Source organism: Dipodomys spectabilis, unplaced genomic scaffold, assembly GCF_019054845.1.
Source record: "Dipodomys spectabilis isolate Male_0828 unplaced genomic scaffold, ASM1905484v1 ptg000692l, whole genome shotgun sequence".
Lineage (NCBI taxonomy): Eukaryota > Metazoa > Chordata > Mammalia > Rodentia > Heteromyidae > Dipodomys > Dipodomys spectabilis.
Genome location: NW_024871369.1, coordinates 497,021 through 522,942, shown reverse-complemented (window position 1 = coordinate 522,942; position 25,922 = coordinate 497,021). Strand labels below are relative to the sequence as shown.

Here is a 25,922-nt window from a genome sequence, read left to right as displayed (position 1 = left end):
GGACACAAAATTGTGCTTTAATTTTTTTAAAGTATATTAGTTTGAGGTGCTGAAGACGAGACATCACTAAGGAGGCTGACGCAAGAGGACAGTTCAAGCCCCACAATCGACAAAAACAAAAACAAGACAATTAAAAAATGATAAAGGCAGAAGGGAAATGACATATCAGAAATTTGGAGCACATAGAGGAACAGAGAACATCAGAAATAGCAACCTTGTAGCTTAAAGGAAGAAAGAAATACACAACAGAGGTGGGCACTGATGGCTCATACCTATAATCCTAGCTACTCAGGAGGCTGAGACTGAGAGGATGATGGTTCAAAGCTAGTTGTAGCAGCAAAGTTTTAAGAGACTCCATCTCCAACTAACCAGCAAAAAGCCAGACTAGAGACATGGCTCAAGTAGTAAAGTGCCAGATATGAGCAAAACAAACAAAATAAGCAAGAGCAGGAGATCCTGAATTTAAGCCACAGTATTAGCCAAAAAAAAAAAAAAAAAAAGTAGGGCTGGGAAGGTGGCTCAGTGGTAGAGCGCTTGCCTTGCATGCTCAAGGCCCTGGGTTCAATTCCTCAGCACCACATAAACAAAAAGAAAAAAGCCGGAAGTGGCGCTGTGGCTCAAGTGGTAGAGCGCTGGCCTTGAGCTGAGGGACAGTGCCCAGGCCCAGAGTTCAGACCCCACGACCGGACCCAAAAAAAAAAACAACAACAAAAAAGTAACAGTAGCAGTAAGTAAACAAAGTCAATGAGCATGAGCTTCTTCTGCCTGACTGGGAATCTTCAATGCTATCTTACACCTCATATGAGAACTCAACATGCAGAGGAACATTTCGTGTGTGTGTGTGTGTGTGTGTGTGTGTGTGTGTGTGTGTGTGTGTGTGTGTGTGTGTGTGTGTGTGTGTGTGTGTGTGTGTGTAAGAAAGAGGAGGGGGGAGAAAGGAAGGGAAAGGAAGAGGGGTAGGAAGGAGGGAATAGAGAGGGGAAAAACAGAGAGCAGAGACAAAGTCTCAGTATGTGGCTGATATTACTTTACAAGTAGCCACACTACCCTCAAACTCACAAATTCTCCTGCCTCAGCCCCTCACGGATAGGACTACAGGCATGCAGAACCATAGCCAACCACATCTCTTTTGTTGTTGTTGGTAATGGAGTTTGAGCTCAGGGCCTGGGCACTATCCCTAAGCTTTTTTGCTCAAGGATTGTGCTCTAACCCTTGAGCCACAACACCACTTCCAGTTTTCTGGTGATTAACTGGAGATAAGAGTCTTACAGACTTTCCTGCCCAGGCTGACTTCTAACCACAATCCCCAATCTCAGCCTCTTTAGCAGCTAGAGTTACAGGCCTGAGCAACCAGTGTTTAGCCCACATCACCTTTTTTTTTTTTTGGTCAGTTGTGGGGCTTGAACTCTGGGCCTGGGCACTATCCATGAACTCTTCAGCTCAAGGAGAGCACTCTACCACTTGAGCCACAGCGCCACTTCTGGTTTTATGGTGGCTCACTGGATATAAGAGTCTCATGGACTTTCCTGGCCCCGGCTGGCTTTGAAACGATACTCAGATCTCAGCTTCCTGAACCGCTGGGATTAGATGTGAGCCACCATCACCCGGCCCACATCACCTTTTAAAGCAGCCTACCTGGATCCACTGCTCACGATTAATCTCCACACCATTCGCCCGCAAGGAAGTGATGGCTCGGTCAATGATCTTCTCCACCATCTGTGTGTTTCCATTGGCTTCCTCAAGTTTTGCAGCTGTGATCCAGATGTGCCGGTCTGTAGGAATGTTCTCACGAGCTTTATTTAAGACCTTGCGGGCATTTTCATAAGTCTCCAGCCTCGCCAGAGCAAGCCAGAGCTATACAAAGAAAGCATCAGAGAAGGGGCTGGGAAGGAGGCTCAGTGGTAGAGCGCTTGCCTTGCATGCCTGAGACCCTGGGTTCAATTCCTCAGCACCACATAAACAAAAAGAAAAAAGCCGGAAGTGGCGCTGTGGCTCACGTGGTAGAGCGCTAGCCTTGAGCTGAAGGGCTGAGGGACAGCGCCCAGGCCCAGAGTTCAGGCCCCACGACCAGACCAAAAAAAAAAAAAAAGAGAGCAGCAGAGAAAGGGAGGGCAAGTACTAAAGCAGTCACACGGCCAGTCACCGCACGGCCGCGGCACCTCCACAAAGAGGCCGGGGGGGGGGGGGGGGGGGGGGGGGGCTCAACGGTAAAGCACTGACTGTAAGTATAAGGCCTCTAGTTCAAACTCTAGTGTGCAAAACAAAACAAACAGGCATGGTGGCACATAACTGTAATTACAACTACTCAGGTGGTAGAGATCAAGAGAATTGCCGTTTGAGGCCAGCACAGCAAAAAGTTAGCAAGATCTCATCTCAACAAACAAGTCAGGCTGACTGGGCTGGCTTTGAACAGCAGTCCTTAGATGTCAGCCTCCTGAGTAGCTAAGTTTACAGGCGTGAACCACTGGTGCCTGACCCTCTACTTATTTTTATATAAATAAAGTAAGATTGTTTATAGAGAATTTCACAATACCCCTTACGATAATTCACGACAGAAGACCTGACAGAAATCACTGCACAAAAAGCCATGAACTAAAATGCTCAAACTAATGACATCCCACTGGCTTTTGGGCAGAACTGACTCCATGCTGGGCTGGCAGGAAGATACAGTAACGCCACTGTTCAACACAGCTCCCATCTATGAACGCTGGCTACCATAGAAAGAATGGCCCGGAAAGCGTCCAATGCAGTTCTCTGTAGCGACCAGTGATGAGAAAAGGTCCGTTTTTTTGTTTCTGTACTGTGTGTTCTGCACCTTCATCAACAGCATGACTAACGGATGCCACCTTCCACCCTGCCTTGTAGATGCTGCAGTATCCTCGAGTTCACATCACTTCCTAGTGCCAGGAACCACAACTGGGTAAGCAGACTCCACATACACCACTCCCAGATCCTGAACTTGACTCAGGCCTTCCTTGGTGGGGATGGACGCCCAGAGCCTAACAGACTCACCTCCACACTGGTAGGGCAGCACTCCACAGCTCTGCTGAGCATGATTCTAGCATCTTCAGGCTCTTCTAGCTCAACGGCTGCTTTCCACAAGCGAACTGAGTTTGGAACGTGCTCAAGGGCTGCAAAAGGTCAAACAAGAACCCGGATCACAGGAATGGGAAATAAAAGCAGAAGGCTAGCTGGCACCAGCACTATAATCCTCACTACTCAAGAGGGTAAAATAGGGAGGGTCACAAATTGCAATTTGAAGCCAGCCTGGGCAGAAAATTCCACAAGACTCCATTTCCAAAAGAAGCAGCAAAAAACTGCTAGAGACATTTCTCAAGTAGTATAGAAGTAAGCTGAGCAGGCTCAAGACCCTGAGTACAAACCTTAGTACCCAGGGAGGAAAAGTCAGGAGGCTAATGTTGGAGGCACATTGCTGTCAACAGGCTAAGATGGATTCCCCCTTATTGACAGTCAAGGCTGTAGACATGTTCTTTTTGTAAATCTTTTCAGATTAGAAACAGAGACAAAGATAGAAGCAGAGAATCTTGTGTGTATATGTGTGTGTGTCTGTGTGCGTGAGTGTGCGCGCACACTCAGGGCCTGGGTGCTGTCTCTTCATTTTTCTGTTCAAGGTTGCTACTCTTATCACTTGAGCAATAGATCCTCTTCTGGCTCTTTGATTGTTCATCAGAGTTAAGTCACATGGACTTTACTGCCTCGGCTGGCTTTGAACCTCAATACTCAGACCTCAGTGTCCTGGGTAGTTACAGGTGTGGGGGCTGGGAAGGTGGCTCAGTGGTAGAGTGCTTGCCTTGCATGCATGAGGCCCTGGGTTCAATTCCTCAGCACCACATAAGCAGAAAAAGCTGGAAGTGGCACTGTGGCTGCTCAAGTGGTAGAGCGCTCGCCTTGAGTTGAAGAGTTAAGGGACAGCACCCAGACCCAGAGTTCAGGTCCCATGACCAGCAAAAAAAAAAAAAAAGATTACAGGTGTGAGCCATCACATCTGGCTAGCAGAGGATCTTGAGTACCAGAAAGCAAGAAAGTAATTAAAGATCACTAAGGGCACATTAGTAGAACAGGCAACAATACAAATAAACATCAAAAACATGCTGAGCGGCCAGGCATTGGCTCACGCCTATAATTCTAACTATTCAGGAGGCTGAGATCTGAAGATAGCAGTTCAAAGCCAGCCTGGGCAGTAAAGGCCATGAGACTCTTATCTCCAAACTACCAGAAAACTGGAAGTGGCGCTGTAGCTCAAGTGGTAGAGTACTCATCTTGAGCTAAAGAGCTGAGAGACGGTGCCCAGGCCCAGAGTTCAAGCCCCATGGCTGACAAAAAAGAGAGAGAGAAAGAGAGAGATTTAAAATTTTTTGCCAGGTGCCAGTAGCTCACATCTGTAATCCTAGCTACAAGAGCCTGAGATTTGAGAATCATGGTTTGAAGCCAGCACTGGTAGGAAAGTACATGAGATTTATCTCCAATTAACCACCAAAAAAAAATAGAAGTAGACTGTGGCTCAAGTGGTAGAGCTACCAGCCTTGAGTGAGAAAGCTAAGGGACAGCACCCATGTCCTGAGTTCAAGCCCCAGTACTAGCACAAAATAAAATGAAAAAAAAAAAAAAGAAAAAGATTAATATTTTAAAAATTGGGCCTGTGGGTATAACTCAGTGTCAAAGTGCGTATGTGAAGCTCCGGGTCAATTCTCTAGAACTGGAGTGGAGGAGAGATTTAAAAATATTTTAATTTACAGATCATCAGCTGGATATGGAACTCCTAGTGAAAAAGAGGGGAGCCCTGTGCTAGGAGTCCCCATAAACATGTACTGTAATTCTTTGTATATAGAAAAAAATACTGTAAAGTTTAACTTTACTCTTCAAAAAAAATAAAAATAAAAAATAAAAAAAATTTAATTCATCATTTAGAGAATACTAGTTTCGGTAGATACAGTATCTGGGCATCAGTGGCTCACGCCACTAATCCTAGCTACTCAGGAGGCTGAGATCTGAGGATCACGGTTCAAAGCCAGCCTGGCCAGGAAAGCCCGGGAGACTCTTATCTCCAATAAACCACTAGAAAACTGGAAGTGGTGCTGTGGCTCAAGCGGTAGAGGGCTTGCCTTGAGCTGAAGAGCGCAGGGACAGCGCCCAGGCCCAGAGTTCAAGCCCCATGACCGACAAAAAAAAAAAAAAAAAGTACCTAGGAACAGAAAGAGGAAGTCTAAACACTGGAGAGCTGACTGCACAACAGCTGCTGAGGTCACATGTCACCTAACCCTAGATGAAGGAAACAGCACGCTGAGGGCGATGTCACACCTGTGCTCCCAGGAGGCCTATCAGCAATGGCCACTGGAGACTTCTACCCTTTGTGGGTCCATAATGTGTTAATTAGTACAGTTATACAGGACGACTTCTTATACATTCTGTTAGCAAGAGAGAGTCAACAGGAGGGGGCTACAATGCTTGATAAGAAATGTACTATCTTGCCCATGTAACTGTAACCCCTCTGTACAGTATTTTCACAATAAAAAAAAAATTTAAAAGAAACGATTATCAAAAAAAAAAAAAAGAGAGAGAGAGAGAGAGAGAGTCAACAACGAAAAGAACTATGCCCTGGCCCATCCAGTATACTCTGCTCACCATAGGTACCACCTGACCAGCAGGCTCACAGGTGATACCACCCACCCAAATCCTGATATCCTTCTTCCCTGTTCTAGATGAAGACCCTAAAGCTCAGAGTAAGCTCATACCCTACATCATTCAGTTTCTTCTAGTATCAGACCATCACTCACAATTCTTGTTCTCTAAACAAGGATTAGTTCTGCCTGACTAACTCCTGAACTCACAGACATATACCCTGATAGGAAGGAGTCCCAAAGCAGTCATGAAAGTAGCTGTAACCTCACTTTTAAAGCAAGGCTCTTCCAGAAGTCTATCTTCCAAGTACTCACCAACAACTCAATGCAGTAGCTCTAGTCTCTGCCCCAGGCATCCAGGGAGGAAAATGCTGTTTCCAAAAACTCACTCAGAAAAGATCAGACCATGGGCTAGGAAGGTGGCTCAGTGGTAGAGCGCTTGCCTTGCATGCCTGAGGCCCTGGGTTCGATTCCTTAGCACCACATAAGAAAAAAGAAAAAAGCCGGAAGTGGAGCTGTGGCTCAAGTGGTAGAGCGCCAGCCTTGAGCTGAAGAGCTGAGGGACAGCGCCCAGGCCCAGAGTTCAGGCCCCACTACTGGACCCAAAAAAAAAGATCAGATCAAGACTGGAATGAGGCAGCAACAGCAGCAAAGACCTAGTGTTCTGAAGCTCCTTTATAAACCTCAGCATCTGCCCAACAACAGAGCCAAAAATGTCTTCCTAGTGAGGCTGGTAAGAGTCCTGAAAGGTGACCTCTCCACAAGCACCCCCATTTCACCACAATACTCACTTCCATGAACATGCTCTTTTCACCAAAACCAAGCCGACTGGAAATGAACCTAGACAATCCGTGGTGAGTAGGAACTGGCCATAAAGGCACGCATGACTATTCACCAAACTGCAGAAGGGAAAATTCTGCAGAGCTTCTCTAAATAAGTAATCCAATAACCAGAGCTTTATGTACCTTTCATCAAAGAACTAGTTTCTGCGGCACCAGTGACTCATGCCTGTTATCCTAGCTGCAAGAGGCTGAGATGTGAGGACGTGGTTTGAAGCCAGCCCTGATAGTAAAGTCTCCATGAGGCTCTCATCTCCAATTAACTAAAAGTAGAACTGTGGCTCAAAGTGGTAGAGCAATATCCTTGAGCAAAAGAGATGAGGGACCCCTAGTGCCTAAGCCTGGAGTTCAAGCCCCACAGCTGACAAAAAAACACAAAGAACTATTTTCCCTGCTAAAAAAAGGTAAGAAGTTGATTTCTGCAAATCAAGATAGGTGTTAACTTTTCAATCAACTATAAGAAGCCGGGTGCCAGTGGCTCACACCTGTAATCCGAGCTACTCAGGAGCTGAGATCTGAGGATCAAGGCTCAAAGCCAGCTGGGCAGGAAAAGTCCATGAGACTCTTACCTCCAATTAGCCACCAGAAAACTGCTAAGTGGTGGTGGCTCAAATGGTAGAGAGCTCACCCTGACCTGAATTGCTGAGGGACAGCACCCAGGCCCAGAGTTCAAGCCCTACGACTGGCCAAAAAAAAAAGACTGACTCTAAGAATTCGGTGGATAGGGCTGGGAATATGGTTTAGTGGTACAGTATTTGCCCTAGCATGCATGAAGCCCTGGGTTTGATTCCTCAGTACCATATAAACAGAAAAAGCAGAAAGTGGCACTGTGGCTCCAGTGGTAGTGTGGTACCCTTGACCAAAGAAGTTCAGGAATTCAGGGACAGTGCTCAGGACCTGAATTCAAGCCCCAGAACTAGCGAAAAAACAAAAACAAAAAAACAAACAAACAACAACAAAAAAAATATACCATACCTACACCAGTGGCTCAGACCTATAATCCAAGTTACTCAGGAGGGTAAGGATCTGAGGATCGCAGTTTGAAGCCAGCGTGAGATTCTTACCTTCAATTAACTATTCAAAAATAGTGGAGTTGGACCTGTGGCTCAAGTGGAAAAACATTAACTTTGAATAAAAAAGCTCAAAAGCTGGGCGCCGGTAGCTCACACTTGTAATCCTAGCTACTCAGGAGGCTGAGATCTGAGGATCACAGTTCAAAGCCAGCCTGGACAGAAAAGTCCGTGAGACTCATCTCCAATAAACCACTAGAAAACTGGAAGTGGTGCTGTGGCTCAAGAGGAAGAGCGCTTGCCTTGAGCTGAAGAGTGCAGGGACAGCGCCCAAGCCCAGAGCTCAAGCCCCACAACTGACCAAAATAAATAAGTGAATAAATAAGCTCAGGGACAGCACCCCAGCCCTGAGTTCAACACCCCCTCCCCCCCACACACACACATCTCCATTAGAGCACTAGTCCCTGGGTACAACTAATGGGTACCTTCAAGGGAGGCTCACCTTTCCGAAGAACCCGCTTCTTTGCTCGAATATCTGTTTCCAGCTCTGCTGCTCTGATGTAAATCCTAACAGACTGAGGGAGATGACGGACAGCTTGGGCTACCACAGCCTTGGCTGTGTCCCCAGGTTGCAACCTGGCTGCTTCTAGCCAGACATCTTCACTCTAGGACAACATAAAAGAGCAGTAAGGACATGTGCAGACTGAGGGTTACAATGAATCAGCAGGTACCTCTGGAATTTCCAGATCCTATGAAAGTCAAACATCTGCCGGGCGCTGGTGGCTCACACCTGTAATCCTAGCTACTCAGGAGGCTGAGATCTGAGGATCGCGGTTCAAAGTCAGCCCGGGCAAGAAAGACCCTGAGACTCCTATCTCCAATAAACCACCAGAAAACCGGAAGTGGCGCTATAGCTCAAGTGGGAGAGCGCTCGCCTTGAGCTGAAGAGCTGAGGGACAGCGCCCAGGCCCAGAGTTCAAGCCCCACGACCAACAAAAAAAAAAGAAAGTCAAACATCTTGGACATAAACAGACCTATACCAGAACTTGCTTTGTAATATCAAGGCTCAGAAATGTGGCTACCATGTTCAAATGAAGGAAATATACAACACTTTTATAAGAATAATACAATTTACTACAAGTCCATGGACAAAGCAGGGCTTATGTCTGACTGTGAAGTTCTGATTTGTGTCTGACATTCTGAAGCAGTTCTCCACAGCCCTCTTTCCACTATCAGGATTACTTGGTCTGCACAGTAAAGTATAAGGACACTTAGAGGGTTTCATAGTATACTTTTTTTTTTTTTTGCCAGTTGTGGGGCCTGAACTCTGGGCCTGGGCGCTGTCCCTCAGCTCTTCAGCTCAAGGCTAGCACCCTACCACTTGAGCTACAGCGCCACTTCCAGCTTTTTCTGCTTATGTGGTGCTGAGGAATTGAACCCAGGGCCTCATGCATGCAAGGCAAGCACTCTACCACTGAGCCACCTTCCCAGCCCTCATAGTATACTTTAAACTTGTGTAATCATCCCACCCCCCAAAACAAAAACACTGCAATATTCTCATAAGAGTACTTATTTTTGTTTTTGTGTGTGTGTGTGTTTGTTTTGTTGTCCATGGGGCTTGAACTCTGGGCCTGGGCGCTATCCCTCAGCTCTTCAGCTCAAGGCGAGTGCTGTACCACTTGAGCTACAGCACCACTTCCAGTTTTCTGGTGGTTTATCGGAGATAAGAGTCTCATGGACTTTCCTGCCCAGGCTGGCTTTGAACCGTGATCCTCAGATCTCAGCCTCCTGAGTAGCTAGGGTGACAGGTGTGAGCCACAGGCGCCTGGCTGGTTGTTGTTTTTTTGTTACAGGGGAAGATGAGCTGACTAATCCTTATAGAGTTAAGGCCACTCTGCCATTAAACTAATGGTAGATCAGTCTTCGTTCCAGGTGAAAACAAGGAGAAAATCCTTTCCACTGGTAACATCCTCCCTTCGGCCTGCCAAACCATCTGCAGGTAAAATACTGAGGACAAACAGACTTGCTGTGACTCCAGTTTACCCACAGGAACCAAGCCTGACACAAAGCATCTGCTGGAGGCTGACAATTATGCAGCTGTCAAGGAAACACCCTACAACAGGCTTCACCTTGGGGCACATCTCTGTTCCTTTCATAATAAGATTCCGAGCCACTTGCAGCTTCCCAGTGACTTCTTCAAGGCGGGCTGAAGCAATCCAAGCTGGAGGATGATGGGGGTTTGTCTCCCGAACAGACTTGAGGAGCAGTCGTGCCTTCTTGATGTCACTAAAAGACAAAATATACACATAATTAGACTACACTGTAAGAGGTGTGCTGAGATGAGATCCAGGGAGAAGTCGCCCTCTTCAGACAGGAGATTGAACTGCCATTGAAGACATAAATAGGAGCCAGCACACAACTCTGGCCACCAAGACTTTAAGCCTTCTAGACACCCTGCGAACAAACCCTAATCCCTGAAGGTCTACAGTAAGCACCTGGGACAATGACCCAGCTGCTTCCCAGCTCAGCACAGGTACCTTCTTTGAATATTAATTGTAAAATATTTTTTAAACACCAGTACTTTGGCTTGAACTCAGGTCCTTGTGCTTTTTGCTCAGCTTTGTTTGGCTTTTTCATTCACAGATGACATTCTATACCTTAAGCCACATTGCTGGTTCTAGTTTTGTGCTGGTTAACTGGAGGTAAGAGTTTCTCAAATTTGTGCGCTCAGGCTGGCTTCCAACCCTGATCTTCAGAGCTGAGCCTCCAGATTAGTAGGTTTATAGGCGTAAGTCACCAGTACTCAGCTTTGTAAAACATTTAATACAGGTAGTAAATGGATACAGATTTTAAATAAAAGAAAAAAAAATGAAACTATACTTATTAAAACATCTATATACTTTGACTGTACATTTTCCAAATAACACCTAAAACAGCCTAGGTTCCCGTCCAACCCAACAGTCTGCAAGGCACTCACTTGATGTCCCCTCCGTGGGTGGGGATCATAGAGTTTAGATCCGTCAGATAGCCTTTGGGGTCCACGACAGTCTGCCCACTCACCGAGTCAGACACCTATGAGATAGGCTAGGCTGAGAATCAGCTGGACACGACCAGAACAAACTAAGACAGGTTCCCTGGGACCTCTTCTTCCCTTCCCACAATCCTGGTCAACGGTAGGGGTGGGTAGTCAGGAGGAAGGAAGAAACAAATTTATTGTGGGGGAGGGGGGGAAACAGGGGAGGGAAATAAATAAGTTCCTCCCTAAGGGGAGGGGGAGGGGCTATTAGAAATGTAGGTGTGGCTCAGTGGTAGAGCAGTACCTACTAAGCATATGTGAGGTCCTAGGTTCAATCCCCAGCACCACAAAAATACAATTTAAAAGGAAAACTTTAAGAGTCCCAGGAGGAAAACCCTAAGTTGACATAAAAAAGGTCTTTCCAACAGTGAGTGAAACCAGAAGTTATAAAGCAAAAGATCAGTAATTTCAACTGCTTTTTAAAACTGTCAGATAGTAATTCTTAAACTATTCTACTTAGAAGGTTTTCGTTTGTTTTTGCATGTCCTAGGGCTTGAACTCTGGGCCTGGGTGCTGTACCTGAGCTTCATTTTGGCTAGGGCTAGTGCTCTACCACTTGAGCCAAAGCTCTGTTTCCATTTTTTTCTGTGATTAATTGTAGATAAGAGTTTCCAGTACTTTTCTGCCCAGACTGGCTCTGAATCACTACCCTCAGATCTCAGCCTGCTGAGTAGCTAGGATTACAGGCATGAGCCACCCCACCTGGCTAAGTTTTTAAGTTACCATGATAAATGACAATAACAAAAAAAATTTTAAAGGGAAAGAAGAAGGCCAAGTGCAAGCACAAGGCCCTGAGTTTTAGCCCTGATGTGTATGTGTGCACGCACACACATACATGAAGCAAGTTTAGGGATGTAGCTCAGTAATGAAGTGCTTGCCCAGTATATGTGAGGTTCTGGGTTCAATCCCAAGCACAACAAGATAAAATTTTGTGAGGGAGACTTGAATAAATACTCTATAATACAGATATATAATGGGGCTGGGTAGGTGGCTCAGCGGTAGAGTGCTTGCTTGCCTTATATGCATGAGGCCCTGGGTTCAATTCCTCAGCACCACATACTCAGAAAAAGCCAGAAATACAGCTGTGGATCAAGTGGTAGAGTGCTAGCCTTGAGCTGAAGAGCTGAGAGGCAGTGCCCAGGCCCAGAGTTCAGGCCCCACAACTGACAAAAAAAAAAAAAAAAAGACATCTGAATGGCCAATAAATACATTAAAAGAACTCAACATTACTGTTTTTTAGGGAACTGTAAATATATATCACAATGAGATACTTTACATCCATTATGGTTGTCTATTTTCAAGGAAAGAAAAAGAAAAAAAAAAGAAAAGATGTTGGAAAAAATGTGAAGAAATTGGAAGAAGCCTGTGCACTACTGTTGGAAATATAAAATGGATTACACTGGGTGCTGATAATTCAAACTCTAACACCTGTAAACCTAGCTACTCGGGAGGCTGAGGTATTAGGATTAAGGTTTGAAGCCAGCCAGGGCAGGAAAATCTGTGAGACTCCTATCTCCAACAAACTAAACAACAAACAAAAAGCTCAGGGACAGTGCCTAGGAACGTAAAATGGACTGGATGGGGTAGTACACCCATAATCTCAGCACCGGGAGGGTGAGGTAGAAAGCTCATGAATTCAAGGCCAGCTTGGAGAAAAGAAACCCCTGGGCTGGGAAGGTGGCTCAGTGGTAGAGCGCTTGCCTTGCATGCATGAGGCCCTGGGTTCAATTCCTCAGCACCATATAAGCAAAAAGAAAAAAAAGCCAGAAGTGGCGCTGTGGCTCAAGTGGTAGGAGTGCTAGCCTTGAGCTGAAGAGCTGAGGAACAGCGCCCAGGCTCAGAGTTCAGGCCCCACGACCAGACCCCCCCCCCCAAAAAAAAAAAGAAAAGAAAAGAAACCCTATAAGGAGAGAGGGGAAGGGAAAGAGAGACTCCTGGCTAGGGGTATAGTTGTCCAGAAATGAAAAATGATGCAGCTTCTGTGGGAAATAGTAAGGCTGCATCTGGAAAAAGTAAGCACAAAATTCCATGCGCTCCATCAGTTCAACTTCTGAATAAGGGGAGGTGACAGAGGACCCAGTGCTGCCAAGTTCTATGCTGGACAGTGAGGTGGGACTCAGGGCCTGGGACTGTCTCTGAGCTGCTTTTGCTCAAGGCTAGCGCTCTACCACGTGAGCCACAGCGCCACTTCTGGCTTTTTTTCTTTTTGCTTATGTGGTGCTGAGGAATCGAACCCAGGGCCTCATGCATGCAAGGCAAGCGCTCTACCACTGAGCCACCTTCCCAGCCCTCTCAGCTATTCTTGAAACACAGGTAGGAGGATCTCAGACTGAAGATAGCCATCAGCAAAAAAGACAAAAACTTATCCTAAAGCAAAAGAGGGCTGGGAGTGTTGTTCAGGTGTTAGTGTTTGTCTGAATGTCTATCTGGGAAGCTCAAATGAGTTCAAACCATAGTATTACCAACACAAATAAACATTTCTGATCTAAAAGTTTTACCTCAAAGCTACTACACATGAATGTTAACTGATATGGACATAAAGCCTAAAAATTCATCAAAACACAGCTTGTAAGAGTAAAAAAAAGATTCACCAAAGATTTAATCATGAGGCCAGGTGACTGTATATGCCTGTTAATCCCAGCACTAAGGCAGGATGATCTAGAGTTCAAGGCCAGCCTGCACTCAGGAACACTGAGTGTTAGGAAGGTAGTAGCTAGCATTAGTGTTAGAGTGCCAGCCTAGCATGTACAAGACTCTTAGTACTATCACCCACACCACGCACACACACATACACAAAAAGGTAGACATTCCTGTAATCTCACGGTTCAAAGACAGCCCAGGCAGGAAAACCTATGAGACTCTAACCTCCAATTAGCCAGCAATAAAAGCCAGAAGTGGAGCTGTGGCTAGGTGATAGAGTGCCAGCCTTGAGCAGAAAAGCTAAGGGACAGCATACCCAGGCTAAGTTCAAGCCTCAGTACCAGCACCAAAAGAAAAAAAAAAAAAAAACGAAAACAAAAAACAGGAATAGGAACCAGGAATGCAGTTCAGTGATAAAGCAATTGCCAGGCCTGCAAAACCAACCAATGAAAACAGGAAAGGACCAAAAAGTTCATTATAAGACTTTCTCTACTTTTAAGTAATACAAACATATGCTTCAAAAATTCTACAAACCAGGGCTGGGAAGGTAGCTCAGTGGTAGAGCACTTGCCTTGCATGCCTGAGGCCCTGGGTTCGATTCCTCAGCACCACATAAGCAAAAAGAAAAAAGCTGGAAGTGGCGCTGTGGCTCAAGTGCTAGAGTGGTAGCCTTGAGCTGAAGAGCTGAGGGACAGCGCCCAGGCCCAGAGTTCAGGCCCCATGACAGGACCCCAAAAAAAAAAAAAAAAAAAAAAATCTACAAACCAAGGGGCTGGGAATGTGGATTATTGGCAGAATGCCTGCCTAGCATGCATGAAGCTCTGGGTTTGATTCCTCAGTACCACATTAACAGAAAAAGCTGGAAGTGGTATGTGGCTCAAGTGGAAGAGTGCTAGCCTTGAGCAAAGAAGCTCAGGGACAGTGCCCAGACTCTGAGTTCAAGCCCCAGGAATGACAAAAAAAGAAAAAAGAAAAATTCTACAAACCAAGCATAATGGCACACACTTGTAACTTCGGCACTCAAGATGCTGAAGCAGAGGATCACAAGTTTGAGGCCAGCTTGGACCACATGGCAAGACTGTGTCTCAACAAAATTACAAGCTCCTCCTTGCCACTCTTGTCTGGCATCCTGGTAATAATCTCTGGGCTATGCAGCCTAGACATTTCTGAGGTGTGAAAATATATCCATAAACACACACATTTCTGTTTGAATGCAACAGGAAGTTATACATGCTATTTAGCAACTCATTTTCTTATGTTTTTCCCCGTTTGTTGGGTTTGTTTTTCACGCTACATGTTTTTAGTGATGTTTAATGTCATTATGAATAAATTTCAAAGCACTTCCCTTTGTGATTTCTGGTATGTGTATCAGAACCAGAAAGGGCTCTCCTCCCCCCAACTTGCAAAATTAAGGATTGAAACTAGGGTGACACGCCTGCTAGGCAAGTGAGCTAACACTCACACTATGCCCCAGATCTTCTGCTTCCTTTGTTTTGTTTTTTGTCAGTGTGGGGCTTGAACTCCGGGCCTGGGTGCTGTCCCTCAGCTCTTCAGCTCAAGGCGAGCGCTCCTCCACCACTTGAGCTACAGCACCACTTCCGGTTTTCTAGTGGTTTATTGGAGATAGGAGTCTCACGGTCTTCCCTGCCCGGGCTGGCTTTGAACCGCGATCCTTAGATCTCAGCCTCCTGAGTAGCTAGGATTACAAGCGTGAGCCACCAGCGCCCAGCCCATTTTGTTTTTAAGACAGGGGCCCATCTGAAGAGCTGACGGACAGCGAGCGCCCAGGCCCAGAGTTCAGGCCCCACGACGGACCAAAAAAAACAAACGATGGGCTCATCAATACTCTCTTTGCCTGGAGCTGACCTTGAACTCCTGATCTTTCTCCTCTACCTCCTGAAAAATTAGGTGGTCTCCTCACCCCCACCCAGCATACACTAACACCTCCAGTTCCAGAAAGGACTTTCAACTTCACCAGGGTCAGGCATCTTAGAATACCTCTCCCTTATTACCCTGTGTGCAACAGAAACACAGGATAATACATTGGGACGTAAGAAGAAAACACTTCACTTTTACATAAAGAGGAAACAATGCTAAGCTTCATCAACGGAGTATATCCCCTATGATATCACCTCAGGCCTTGAAAGGACAGGTAAACATGTCATGTCAGACTGGCTCTTTGCTTAGGTACTGAGTACATTTTTCTGTGGGCCCTGTTTATGGTCCTAAGTACTCACCCACACAGAGTCCCAACAGCTCTTTGTACCAGGGCAGAGAGTCTTTTCATGACAAAGTACTTAATAAAAGATGAATTTGCCAGGCACCAGTGGCTCACACCTATAATCCTACCTACTCAGGAGGCTGAAATCTGCGGATGGCAATTCAAAGCCAGGCCAGGCCAGACAGAAAAGTTCCCATGAGACTCTTATCTCCAAATAACCACTCAAAAACCAGAAGTGGAGCTGGGCTCAAAGTGGTAGAACACTAGCCTTGAGCACAAAGAGGTTCATGGACAGTGCCCAGGTCCAGAGTTCAAGCCCCAGAACCAGTTTAAAAAATAAAAAAAGGGCTGGGAAGGTGGCTCAGTGGTAGAGCGCTTGCCTTGCATGCCTGAGGCCCTGGGTTCGATTCCTCAGCACCACATAAGCAAAAAGAAAAAAAGCCAGAAGTGGTGCTGTGGCTCAAGTGGTAGAACGCTAGCCTTGAGCTGAAGAGCTGAGGGACAGCGCCTAAGCCCAGAGTTCAAGCCCCATGACAGACAAAAGAAAAGTCAGACTTGGGGCTGGGAATGTGGCTAGTGGTAGATTGCTTGCCTAGCATGCATACACAAAAAAAACCCAGAAGTGGCACTGTGGCTCAAGTGGTAGAATGCTAGCCTTGAGCTGAAGGGCTGTGGGATAGTGCCCAGACCCAGAGTTCAAGCCCCATGACGAAGTTTAAAAAAAAACAAAGACTTTTTACATTTTTGTTTTGAACTTGTTCTTTTTAGTTTCTTTTTGCAATGTTGGATATTAAACCCAGTGACTTGTGTACACTAAGCTGGACTCTACCATTGAGCTCCTATCTCCTAACCTTTGTTAGGTCTTTTAAAATAACTATCAGGCAAAAAATTTAAATACCGGGGCTGGGAAGGTGACTCAGTGGTAGAGCACTTGCCTTGCATGCCTGAGGCCCTGGGTTCGATTCCTCAGCACCACATAAGCAAAAAGAAAAAAGCTGGAAGTGGCGCTGTGGCCCAAGTGGTAGAGCGCTAGCCTTGAGCTGAAGAGCTGAGGGACAGCGCCCAGGCCCAGAGTTCAGGCCCCACGACTGGACCCAAAAACAAAAACAAAAAAATTTAAATACCATCTATAAGAAAATGCATGACAAATCCTCACCTGGCTCAGCCTCATGTCCATCAGAGTGTTTCTTGCTTGGCCAATCTTCCTCATGTCCAGCTCCCCTGTACCAGGTGTCATCAATCCGGGTGTCATGCCACCGGGGTATGGCGTGTTCAAGCCACCTGGGTATGGAGTGTTCAGACCTCCAAATTGCTAGGGAAAAGACAAAGCACTGACTCGCAGAGTTGTGCTGAAGAACTTTCTCGCGTCCTCACTAGCGCTTACTAGATTAGACACCATGCCTGTAACCCAAGTGCCTTGGGAGGTAGAGATTGGAAGGATCACAGTTTGAGGTTGACCCAGGCAAAAAGTTAGCAAGACCCCAACGAGCTGGGTAGTAAAACACCAGCCTAACAAAGGAAGGCTCTGAGCTCAAATCCTAAGACCACCAAAAAGAAAAAATAAAACTTAACCTGCTCTGAAAGTCCCACCATGGCTTGGCAGGCACAGCTGTGGGGATAGGTTTGGGCACAGCAGACCTTCTGAACTGCAGAAGCACTTAACCCAACACATCCTCTGTTCCCATCAGGCACTCTCCAACGACACTAAAGAAGCCCCATCCACCTTCTTTTCAGATGCTTACGGTTTGTCGAGGGTCTACAGAAGTGTGGCTCTCTCCAGTCTGCAAATGTTTGGCAAAGAAACTATCGGGGACAGGGGTCAGCTTCTCATAGCGTGGATTCCGCTGGCGTTTGTTTCTGGCATCGCCAACCTCTGGGATGCTCAGCCACTCTTCCTCTGTGACTTCTGCCAACTTCCTCTGGAACCAAATAGCTCAAAACATTAATGATCTGCAGGGCCTCACAGATCAGTCAAGGTTATGTCACTTTCAGATTCTAGTCTAAGTCTTAGAAAGAACGAAAGCAGGGGTAGGGAAATGGGTCAAGCAGCAAAGTGCCCACTTGGCAAGCTTAAGATCATAAGTTCAAACCCCAGTACCACAAAAGATAGAAAGATAAGAAAATGGGGAGAATGATCAAAGGGGTTACATTGATCAAGATGTATTGTATTGGGCTGGGAAGGTGGCTCAGTGGTAGAGCACTTGCCTTGCATGCCTGAGGCCCTGGGTTCGATTCCTCAGCACCACATAAGCAAAAAGAAAAAAGCCAGAAGTGGCACTATGGCTCAAGTGGTAGAGCGCTAGCCTTGAGCTGAAGAGATGAGGGACAGCGCCCAGGCCGAGTTCAGGCCCCACAACTAGACAAAAAAAAAAAAAAAAAAAGATGTATTGTATTCATAAACTGCTTTGTAGAATAGCAACTACTCTGTATAACTACTTAAACCTAATAAAGTGAAGCACTGGTGGCTCACGCCTATAATCCTAGCTACTCGGGAAGCTGAGATCTGAGGATCAAGATTCAAAGCTAGACTGGGCAGGAAAGTCCCCATGAGACTCTTTTTTTTTTTTTTTTTTGTCGGTCGTGGGACTTGAACTCTGGGCCTGGGCGCTGTCCCTCAGCTCTTCAGCTCAAGGCAAGCGCTCTACCACTTGAGCTACAGCGCCACTTCCGGTTTTCTGGTGGTTTATTGGAGATAGGAGTCTCATGGTCTCTCCTGCCCCTGCTGGCTTTGAACCTCGATCCTCAGATCTCAGCCTCCTGAGTAGCTAGGATTACAGGCGTGAGCCACCAGCGCCCGGCCCCATGAGACTCTTATCTCTAATAAACCACTAGAAAACCAGAAGTGATGCTGTGGCTCAAGTGGTACAGTGCTCGCCTTGAGCTGAAGAGCTGAGGGATGGTGCCCAGGCCTAGAGTTCAAGCCCCATGACTGACAACAACAACAAAAAAAAAAAAAAAAAAAGAAAGAAAAAGTTCATTAAAAAAAATTAATCCTCTGTACATCACCTTTATAGTAACAATAAAAAATTGTTAAATAAAAGATAAGCTGAGAAAGTGGCGCTGTGGCTCGAGTGGTAGAGCACTTGCCTTGAGCTGAAGAGCTGAGGGGCAGCACCCAGGCCCAGAGTTCAAGACCCACAACCAGCCAAAAAAAAAAAAAAAGATAAGCTGAGAGCCGGTGGCTCAAGCCTGTGATCTTAGCTACTCAAGAGGCTGAGATCTGAGGAATGAGGTTCAAAGCTAGCCCGGGCAGGAAAGTCTACAAGACTCTTATCATCAATTAATCACAGAAAAAAACGTAAGCGGCCCTGTGGCACCAGTGGTAGAACGCTAGCCTTGAGCAAGCAGGAGCTTGCAAATACACCCAGACCCAGTTTGAGCACCAAGACCAGCCAAAAAAAAAAAAAAGATACAGCTGGGCACTGGTGGCTCCTATTATAACCCTACCTACTCAGGAGGCTGAGATTCTGAGACTCTCGGTTTGAAGCCAGCCTGAGCAGAAAAGTCTGTGAGACTCTTACCTCCAATTAACCACCAAAAAAGCTATACGTGGAGCAGTGGCTCAAATGGGAGAATACCAGTCTTGAGGAAAAAAAGCAAAGCAAGAGTGGCCAAGCCCCAGTAGCAGCACAAAAAAAAAAGAAAAAAGAAAAAGGGTTGGGAAGGGGGCTCAGTGGTAGAGTGCATGCCTTGCATGCATGAGGCCCTGGGTTCGATTCCTCAGCACCACATAAGCAGAAAAAGCCGGAAATAGCACTGTGGCTCAAGCACTGTGGGCAATGCCCATGCCTAGAGTTCAGGCTCCATGATTGAGAAAAAAAAAAAAGGAAGAAAGACAGGAAGACAGGATAAAAAGGAAGGAAAAAGATTTTAAAAGAAGAAAAGCTGGTTGTGGTGGTTCATGTCTGAAATCTTAGCCAGTCAAGAGACTGAGAACTGAAGACTGATGTTCACAGCCAGCCCAGACAGACAAATTTGGGACGTTTATCCCAAAACAACCACCAAAAAGCCAGTACTGGAGATGGGGCTCAAACAGTTGCCCCAGTCATAAGCAAAAGCCTTGAGAGAAAAAAAAAGAAAAAAATAGTTCAAGGACAGTGCCCAGACCCTGAGTTCAAGCCCCAGGAGCAGCAGGGAAGGAAGGAAGGACGGACAGACATGCAGTTGTAATTATAAAGAAAATAAGTTTATTTGTTCTACCTTTTACAATAGATATCTATGCATTATGAGTACACGTGTACATATAGAGAGATAAATACATTGACATGTGCATGTGTTTAACATACAGAAGCACAAAGTATCTCCCTGGGCTAAATGCAGAGTAAGGGCTTCAGCAGTAACACCACAAGAAGGCAATTTGGTCCTTTTTTTTTTGTGCCATTCCTAGGGCTTTAACTCAGAACTTGGGTACTGGACATAGCTTTTTTGTTCAAGCTAGCACTCTATTACGTGAGCTACAGCTCCACTTCTGGCTTTTTTAATAGTTAATTAGAAATAAAAAGTCATAGACTTTCCTGCTTGGATTACTTTCAAACAGTGATCCTCAGATCTCAGCCTCCTGAGTAGCTAAGATTATAGGCTTGAGCCTCCAGTGCCCAACTCTTTGATTAGGTACACAAGAACTAGCATGTGCCCGGCACTGGTGGCTCACTCCTGTAATCCTAGCTACTCAGGAGGCTGAGATCTGAGGATCACTATTTGAAGGTAATCCAAGCAGGAAAGTCCATGAGCCTCTTTTCTTTTCTTTTTTTTTTGGATCTAGTCGTGGGGCCTGAACTCTGGGCCTGGGTGCTGTCCCTCAGCTCTTCAGCTCAAGGCTAGCGCTCTACCACTTGAGCCACAGCGCCACTTCTGGCTTTTTTCTTTTTTCTTATGTGGTGCTGAGGAATCGAACCCAGTGCCTCATGCATGCAAGGCAAGCGCTCTACCACTGAGCCACCTTCCCAGCCCCGTGAGACTCTTATCTCCAATAAACCACTAGAAAACCGGAAGTGATGCTGTGGCTCAAGTGGTAGAGCACTGGCCTTGAGCTGAAGAGCTGAGGGACAGCGCCCAAGCCGAGTTCAAGCCCCACGACCGAACCCCCCCCCCCAAAAAAAAAAAAAAAAAAAAGAACTAGCATGTAAGCTCATCTGTTTACCTTGAGGTCAGAAAACTGCTGCTGGATTTTAGGACGTTCCATTCGATATTTCTCAATCTCTTCTTTCTCTCTTTGCTCTCTAGGTAATAAAACACGTACTTACGTTAGAAATACTGGAGTTCATTCTAAAACAAAGTTAATTATAACAAGGTAACCAAAAATATTAATAATATAGTAATAGTATAACTGAGTCACCAAAAGAATTGTAATTATGATTTTCCACATGTATTTGATACTTTTTTAACATAAGTCCATCACAAAGGAGTTAAATTTGTGTGTGTATGTGGGTGGATTGGTTCTGGGGCTTGAACTCAGGGCCTAGGAGCTTTCTCTGAGTTTTTGCTGAAGGCTAGCACTCTACAACTTGAGCCATACCTCTACTTCAGGTTTTTATTTTGGTGATTAACTGGAGATAAGAGGCTCATGTACTTCTCTACTACCTAAACTAGGCTTTGAAACACAATCCTCAGATCTCAGTCTCCAGAGTAACTACAATTACAATTGACACTAGTGCCCAGTCTTTTTTTTTTTTTTGCCAGTCATGGGGCTTGAACTCAGGGCCTGAGCATTTTATGCTCAAGGCTAGCACTCTACCCCTTGAGCCACAGCACCACTTCCAGTTTTCTGGGGGTTAACTGGAGATAAAAGTCTCATGGACTTTCCTGCCTGGGCTGGCTTTGAACCATGATACTCAGATCTCAGCCTCCTTAGTAGCTAGGATTACAGTGTGAGCCACGGGCACCCGGCTAGTACCCAGCCTTAAAATCAAATTTTTAAAATAAAATGCAAAGGGACTAGGAACATGGCTTAGTGGTAGAATGCTTGCCTAGCATGCATGAAGCTCAGTTTGATTCCTCAGTACCACATACACAGAAGAAGCCAGAAGTAGTGCTGTGGCTCAAGTGTTAAGACTACTAGCCTTAAGCAAAAGTAGCTCAGGGACAGTGCCCAGGTCTGGAGTTCAAGCCCCAAGATTGCTATTTCCCCCCCCTCCAAAAAAGAAAATCCCAGAGACATGGCTCAAGTGGTAGAGTGCCAGGTACAAATGAAAAAGCCAAGTGAGCACTTGAGCCCGAGTTCAAGCCCCAGTACTACCACAAAAAAAGACTCCCATCTCCAAGGGCTAGGAATGTGGCTTAGTGGTAGAGTGCTTGCCCTAGCATCCAATTAAGCCCTGGGATCCATTCCTTAGTACCACATAAACAGAAAAAGCCAGAACTGGTGTTGTGGCTCAAGTGGTAGAGTGCTAGCCCTAGCATGCATGAAGCCCTGGGATCAATTCCTTAGTACCACATAAACAGAAAAAGCCAGAAGTGGTGTTGTGGCTCACATGGTAGAGTGCTAGCTTTGAGCAAAAGAAGCTCAGGGACAGTGCCCAGGCCCTGAGTTCAAGCCCCAGGAATGGCAAAAAAAAAAAAAAAAAGTTTGGCGGCACTGGTGGCTGTAATCCTGTCATCCTAGCTACTCAGGAGGCTGAGATATGAGGATCACAGTTCAAAGCTAGTCCAGGCAGGAAAATCTGTGAGACTCTTATCTCCAATAAACCACCAGAAAACCCGGAAGTGGAGCTGTAGCTCAAGTGGTAGAGCACTAGCCTTGAGCTGAAGAGCATAGGGACAGCGCCCAAGCTCAGAGTTCAAGCCCCCGTGACCCACAACAAAAAAAAGGTAAACCTGATGAACAAAGTAACCCCCTCAATTTCTGCTAATTTAAACTTTCTGCTTCTTTAAACTTTCATGATAGCTCCTAGGCCCTGAGGCTAGACTAAATGTATCCAAGTGCAGCTGCCACAGCACAAGACCTAAATAACCTCAAAACTGAACAGACAGTTCAGTTGGTTCATCTTGGCTACTCAGAAGGCTGAGACCTGAGGATTGATTGTTTGCCTGGGCAAACAGCCTACAAGACTCTTATCTCCAATTAATCAGCAAAAAGTCATAATTGGAGGCATGATTCAAGTGGGAGAGCACTAGGCATGAACAGAAAAAGCTGAGTATAAGGTCTTGAGTTTGAGTCCCAATACCAACTCACCAATATAAAGAAAAACTGAGCAGACTAGTCTTTTTTTTTTTTTCTTTTAATGCTGGTACTGGAAGTTGAACTCTGGGCCTCCTGCTTCTTCAGCTTGCTTACTTGGCTGTCACACTATCATTTAAGACATGCATCCAGCCTGGCTTTGTGCTGGTTAGGTTGGAGATGGGAGTCACTCCAACTTTTCTAGCCTGGCTGGATTCAAATTATGATGCTCCAGATTTGTCTTCTGAGTGGCGAGGATTTCAGGAATGAGCCACAGCATCAGGCATTAAATTATTATCTTTGGGCTGGGAAGGTGGCTCAGTGGTAGAGCGCTTGCCTTGCATGCATGAGGCCCTGGGCTCGATTCCTCAGCACCACATAAGCAGAGAAAAAAAAAAAGACGGCAGTGGTAGAGCGCTAGCCTTGAGCTGAAGAGCTGTAGGACAGCACCCAGGCCCAGAGTTCAGGCCCCATGACCAGACCCAAAAAAAAAAAATAAATAAATAAATTATTATCTTTGTTAGGCAGTGGCTCACACCACTTAGGCAGCTAGGATCTGAGTTTCAAGGTGCAAAGCTAGCCTGAACAAAGAAGTCAGTGAGACTTTTATTTCCAATTAACCAACAAAAAGTTGCTAAGCCAGGCGCCGGTGGCTCACGCCTGTAATCCTCACTACTCAGGAGGCTGAAATCTGAGGATCGAGGTTCAAAGCCAAAGACCGTGAGACTCCTATCTCCAATAAACCACTAGGAAAAAAAAAAAAAAAACCAAAGTGGAGCTGTAGCTCAAGTGGTAGAGCGCTTGCCTTGAGCTAAAGAGCTGAGGGACAGCGCCCAGGCTCAGAGTTCAAGCCCCACATCCGACAAAAAAAAAAGTTGTTAAGCTGTGACTCAAGTGGTAGAGCACCAGCCTCAAGGGAAAATCCTAAGAAACAGTGCTTAGGCTCAAGTTTAAGCCCCAGGACAGACATAAAAAAATTATAATCTGTATTTTTATTTTTTGACAATTCTGGGGTTTGAAAAGAAGTTGAAGCAAATATTTTTTTCTAACTTGAATAAAGCAATTTACCTTCTTTCTTTTCTTCTTTCATCCATCCTTTTATCCAGAGCTGCATAAATAGCATCTGCTTCCTCATCATCTTTTTCATAAGGCCCACTTGAGAACAGGCTTCCGGCATAGCCATTAAACTAAAAACCAAATAAAACACTTAACGTCCCCTCTAGCACAATCCCAACAACGGAGAACATATCTGGTTGAAACCCCTTGTTAATTGTGTTTTCTACAAGACAAACCCAAAATGAGGACCACTATAGAGCAGCTGATTAACATTCTTCAAATACCAGGGACATAAAAGATAGCGGAACTGGTCAGGCAGTGGTGGCTGGCATCTATAATTCTAGCTACTCAGAAGGCTGATCTGAGGATTGTTGTTCAAAGCCAGCCCCAGGCAGGAAAGTCCTGAGACTCTTTATCTCCAAAAAGCAAGAAATGGAGCTGTGCCTCCAGTGACAGAATGCTAGCCCTGAGCTGAAAAGCTCAAGGACAGTGCCTAGGCCCTGAGTTCAAGCCCCAGGACAAAAAGCAAAAGAAAATCAAAAACAACAACAAAAACCCACCAAGGTAGCAGCATTCTGAACTTGAAAATATATCTCGGGGCTGGGAAGGTGGCTCAGTGGTAGAGCGCGCTTGCCTTGCATGCCTGAGGCCCTGGGTTCGATTCCTCAGCACCACATAAGCAAAAAGAAAAAGGCTGGAAGTGGCACTGTGGCTCAACTGGTAGAGTGCTAGCCTAGAGCTGAAGAGCTGAGGGACAGCGCCCAGGCCCAGAGTTCAAACCCCATGACCGACAAAAAAAAGGGGGGAGAGGGAGCTTCTTTTCTTTAGACTCTTACTGCTCTCCTCTCTCAAAATGCTAAAGATGTTCCATGAATCCAAACCCCCCCCCCCTTTTTTTTTTTTGTCGGTCCTAGGGCTTGAACTCTGGGCCTGGGCGCTGTCCCTCAGCTCTTCAGCTCTAGGCGAGTGCTCTACCACTTGAGCAACAGCACCACTTCCGGTTTTCTGGTGGTTTATTGGAGATAGGAGTCCTGCCCGGGCTGGCTTTGAAACGCGATCCTCAGATCTCAGCTTCCTGAGTAGCTAGGATTACAGGCGTGAGCCACCAGTGCCCGGCGTATCCAAACCCTTTATAGCACAGAGGCAGGTCAGTCCTTCTATTAACTGGAAGGAATAGCCAGGAAAGTACCTCATCATAGTTAGTGTCATTCAGATCCTCATCATCATCATCAGCAGCCTGGTTTTTCTTCATCTGGTCCCCCACAGTTCTCTTGCCTGGTGGGGCATGGCGATCATCCACAGGATCATTTGCATCCCGAGCAGGTCCAATATCTGACCGTGTGGTGAAGCCAGTGGCACTGGAAGAGGCCCCAAGACACTTGTTACCTGGGTGAATCTGATTCTCCTCCACCACTGCTCAGCACTTATTAACATCTCTTTGTATAATCCCTCTGGGAACCCCCAAAACTTCTAGTGACAGCAAATTGTGTTCTCAAACCATGCTGCCCAACACTACTGGTCTTCTCCACTTGCCTGAACATCTCACCGACCCTGAGTAGGTTACAGACAATTTCTGTCCACCCCACTTTTTTTTAATTACCTCCACACGTAATACTTTTCCTAGCTGGGAGCCAGTGACTCACACCTGTAATCCTAGCTACTGAGGAGGCTGAGATCTAAGGACTGCAGTTCCAAGACAGTCTAGGCAGAAAAGTCCCCGTAAGACTCTTATCTCCATGGGCTGAGAAGGTGGCTCAGTGGTACAGTGCTTGCCTTGCATGCATGAGGCCCCAGATTCTATTCCTCAACACCACATAAACAGGAAAAGCTGGAAGTGGCTCTGTGGCTCAAGTGGTAGAGCGCTAGTCTTGAGCTGAAGAGCTGACGAACAGTGCCCAGGCCCAGAGTTCAGGCCCCACGACCGACCAAAAAAAAAAAAAAACAACTCATTTCCAATTAGCCATTCAAAAACTGGAAGTGGCACTGTGGCTGAGGTGGTAGGACACTAGTTTTGAGCACAAAAAGGCTTAGGGGCAGTGCCCACGCCCTGAGTTCAAGCCCCACAACGGACAAAAAAAAAAAAAGCTTGTTCCTCTACTCTACCATGTGTGACAGCTGCACCCTCAAAATCCCCTGCTCTCTGGAACCTGTTATGTGCTTATTTACACAAGCACCAAGCCTGTAGTGGGGATATCCAGGTCCTCCGAAGATGGTGAAGCATCTGAGTCCTGCGCACAGCATGCAGTTTCTAATACCACCATCAAGAAAGGTCTGTTTTTTCTGAA

The 25,922-nt window shown here is 46.0% G+C and overlaps 1 protein-coding gene across 1 annotated transcript in view; it reads right to left on the bottom strand.

Annotated features, from left to right (window-relative positions):
• Prpf6 (pre-mRNA processing factor 6) overlaps positions 1-25,922 on the bottom strand; it is a 48,099-nt gene that overhangs the window by 18,867 nt on the left and 3,310 nt on the right. Inside the window, exons 2-11 of the mRNA XM_042672241.1 lie at positions 24,827-24,995; positions 23,650-23,768; positions 20,566-20,644; positions 17,168-17,344; positions 16,582-16,737; positions 10,466-10,560; positions 9,618-9,774; positions 7,991-8,153; positions 3,013-3,131; positions 1,636-1,854 (exon numbers count right to left, since the gene is read on the bottom strand). Coding sequence (XP_042528175.1) covers positions 1,636-1,854; positions 3,013-3,131; positions 7,991-8,153; positions 9,618-9,774; positions 10,466-10,560; positions 16,582-16,737; positions 17,168-17,344; positions 20,566-20,644; positions 23,650-23,768; positions 24,827-24,995 — 1,453 coding nt within the window. The remainder of the gene's footprint in view (positions 1-1,635; positions 1,855-3,012; positions 3,132-7,990; positions 8,154-9,617; positions 9,775-10,465; positions 10,561-16,581; positions 16,738-17,167; positions 17,345-20,565; positions 20,645-23,649; positions 23,769-24,826; positions 24,996-25,922) is intronic.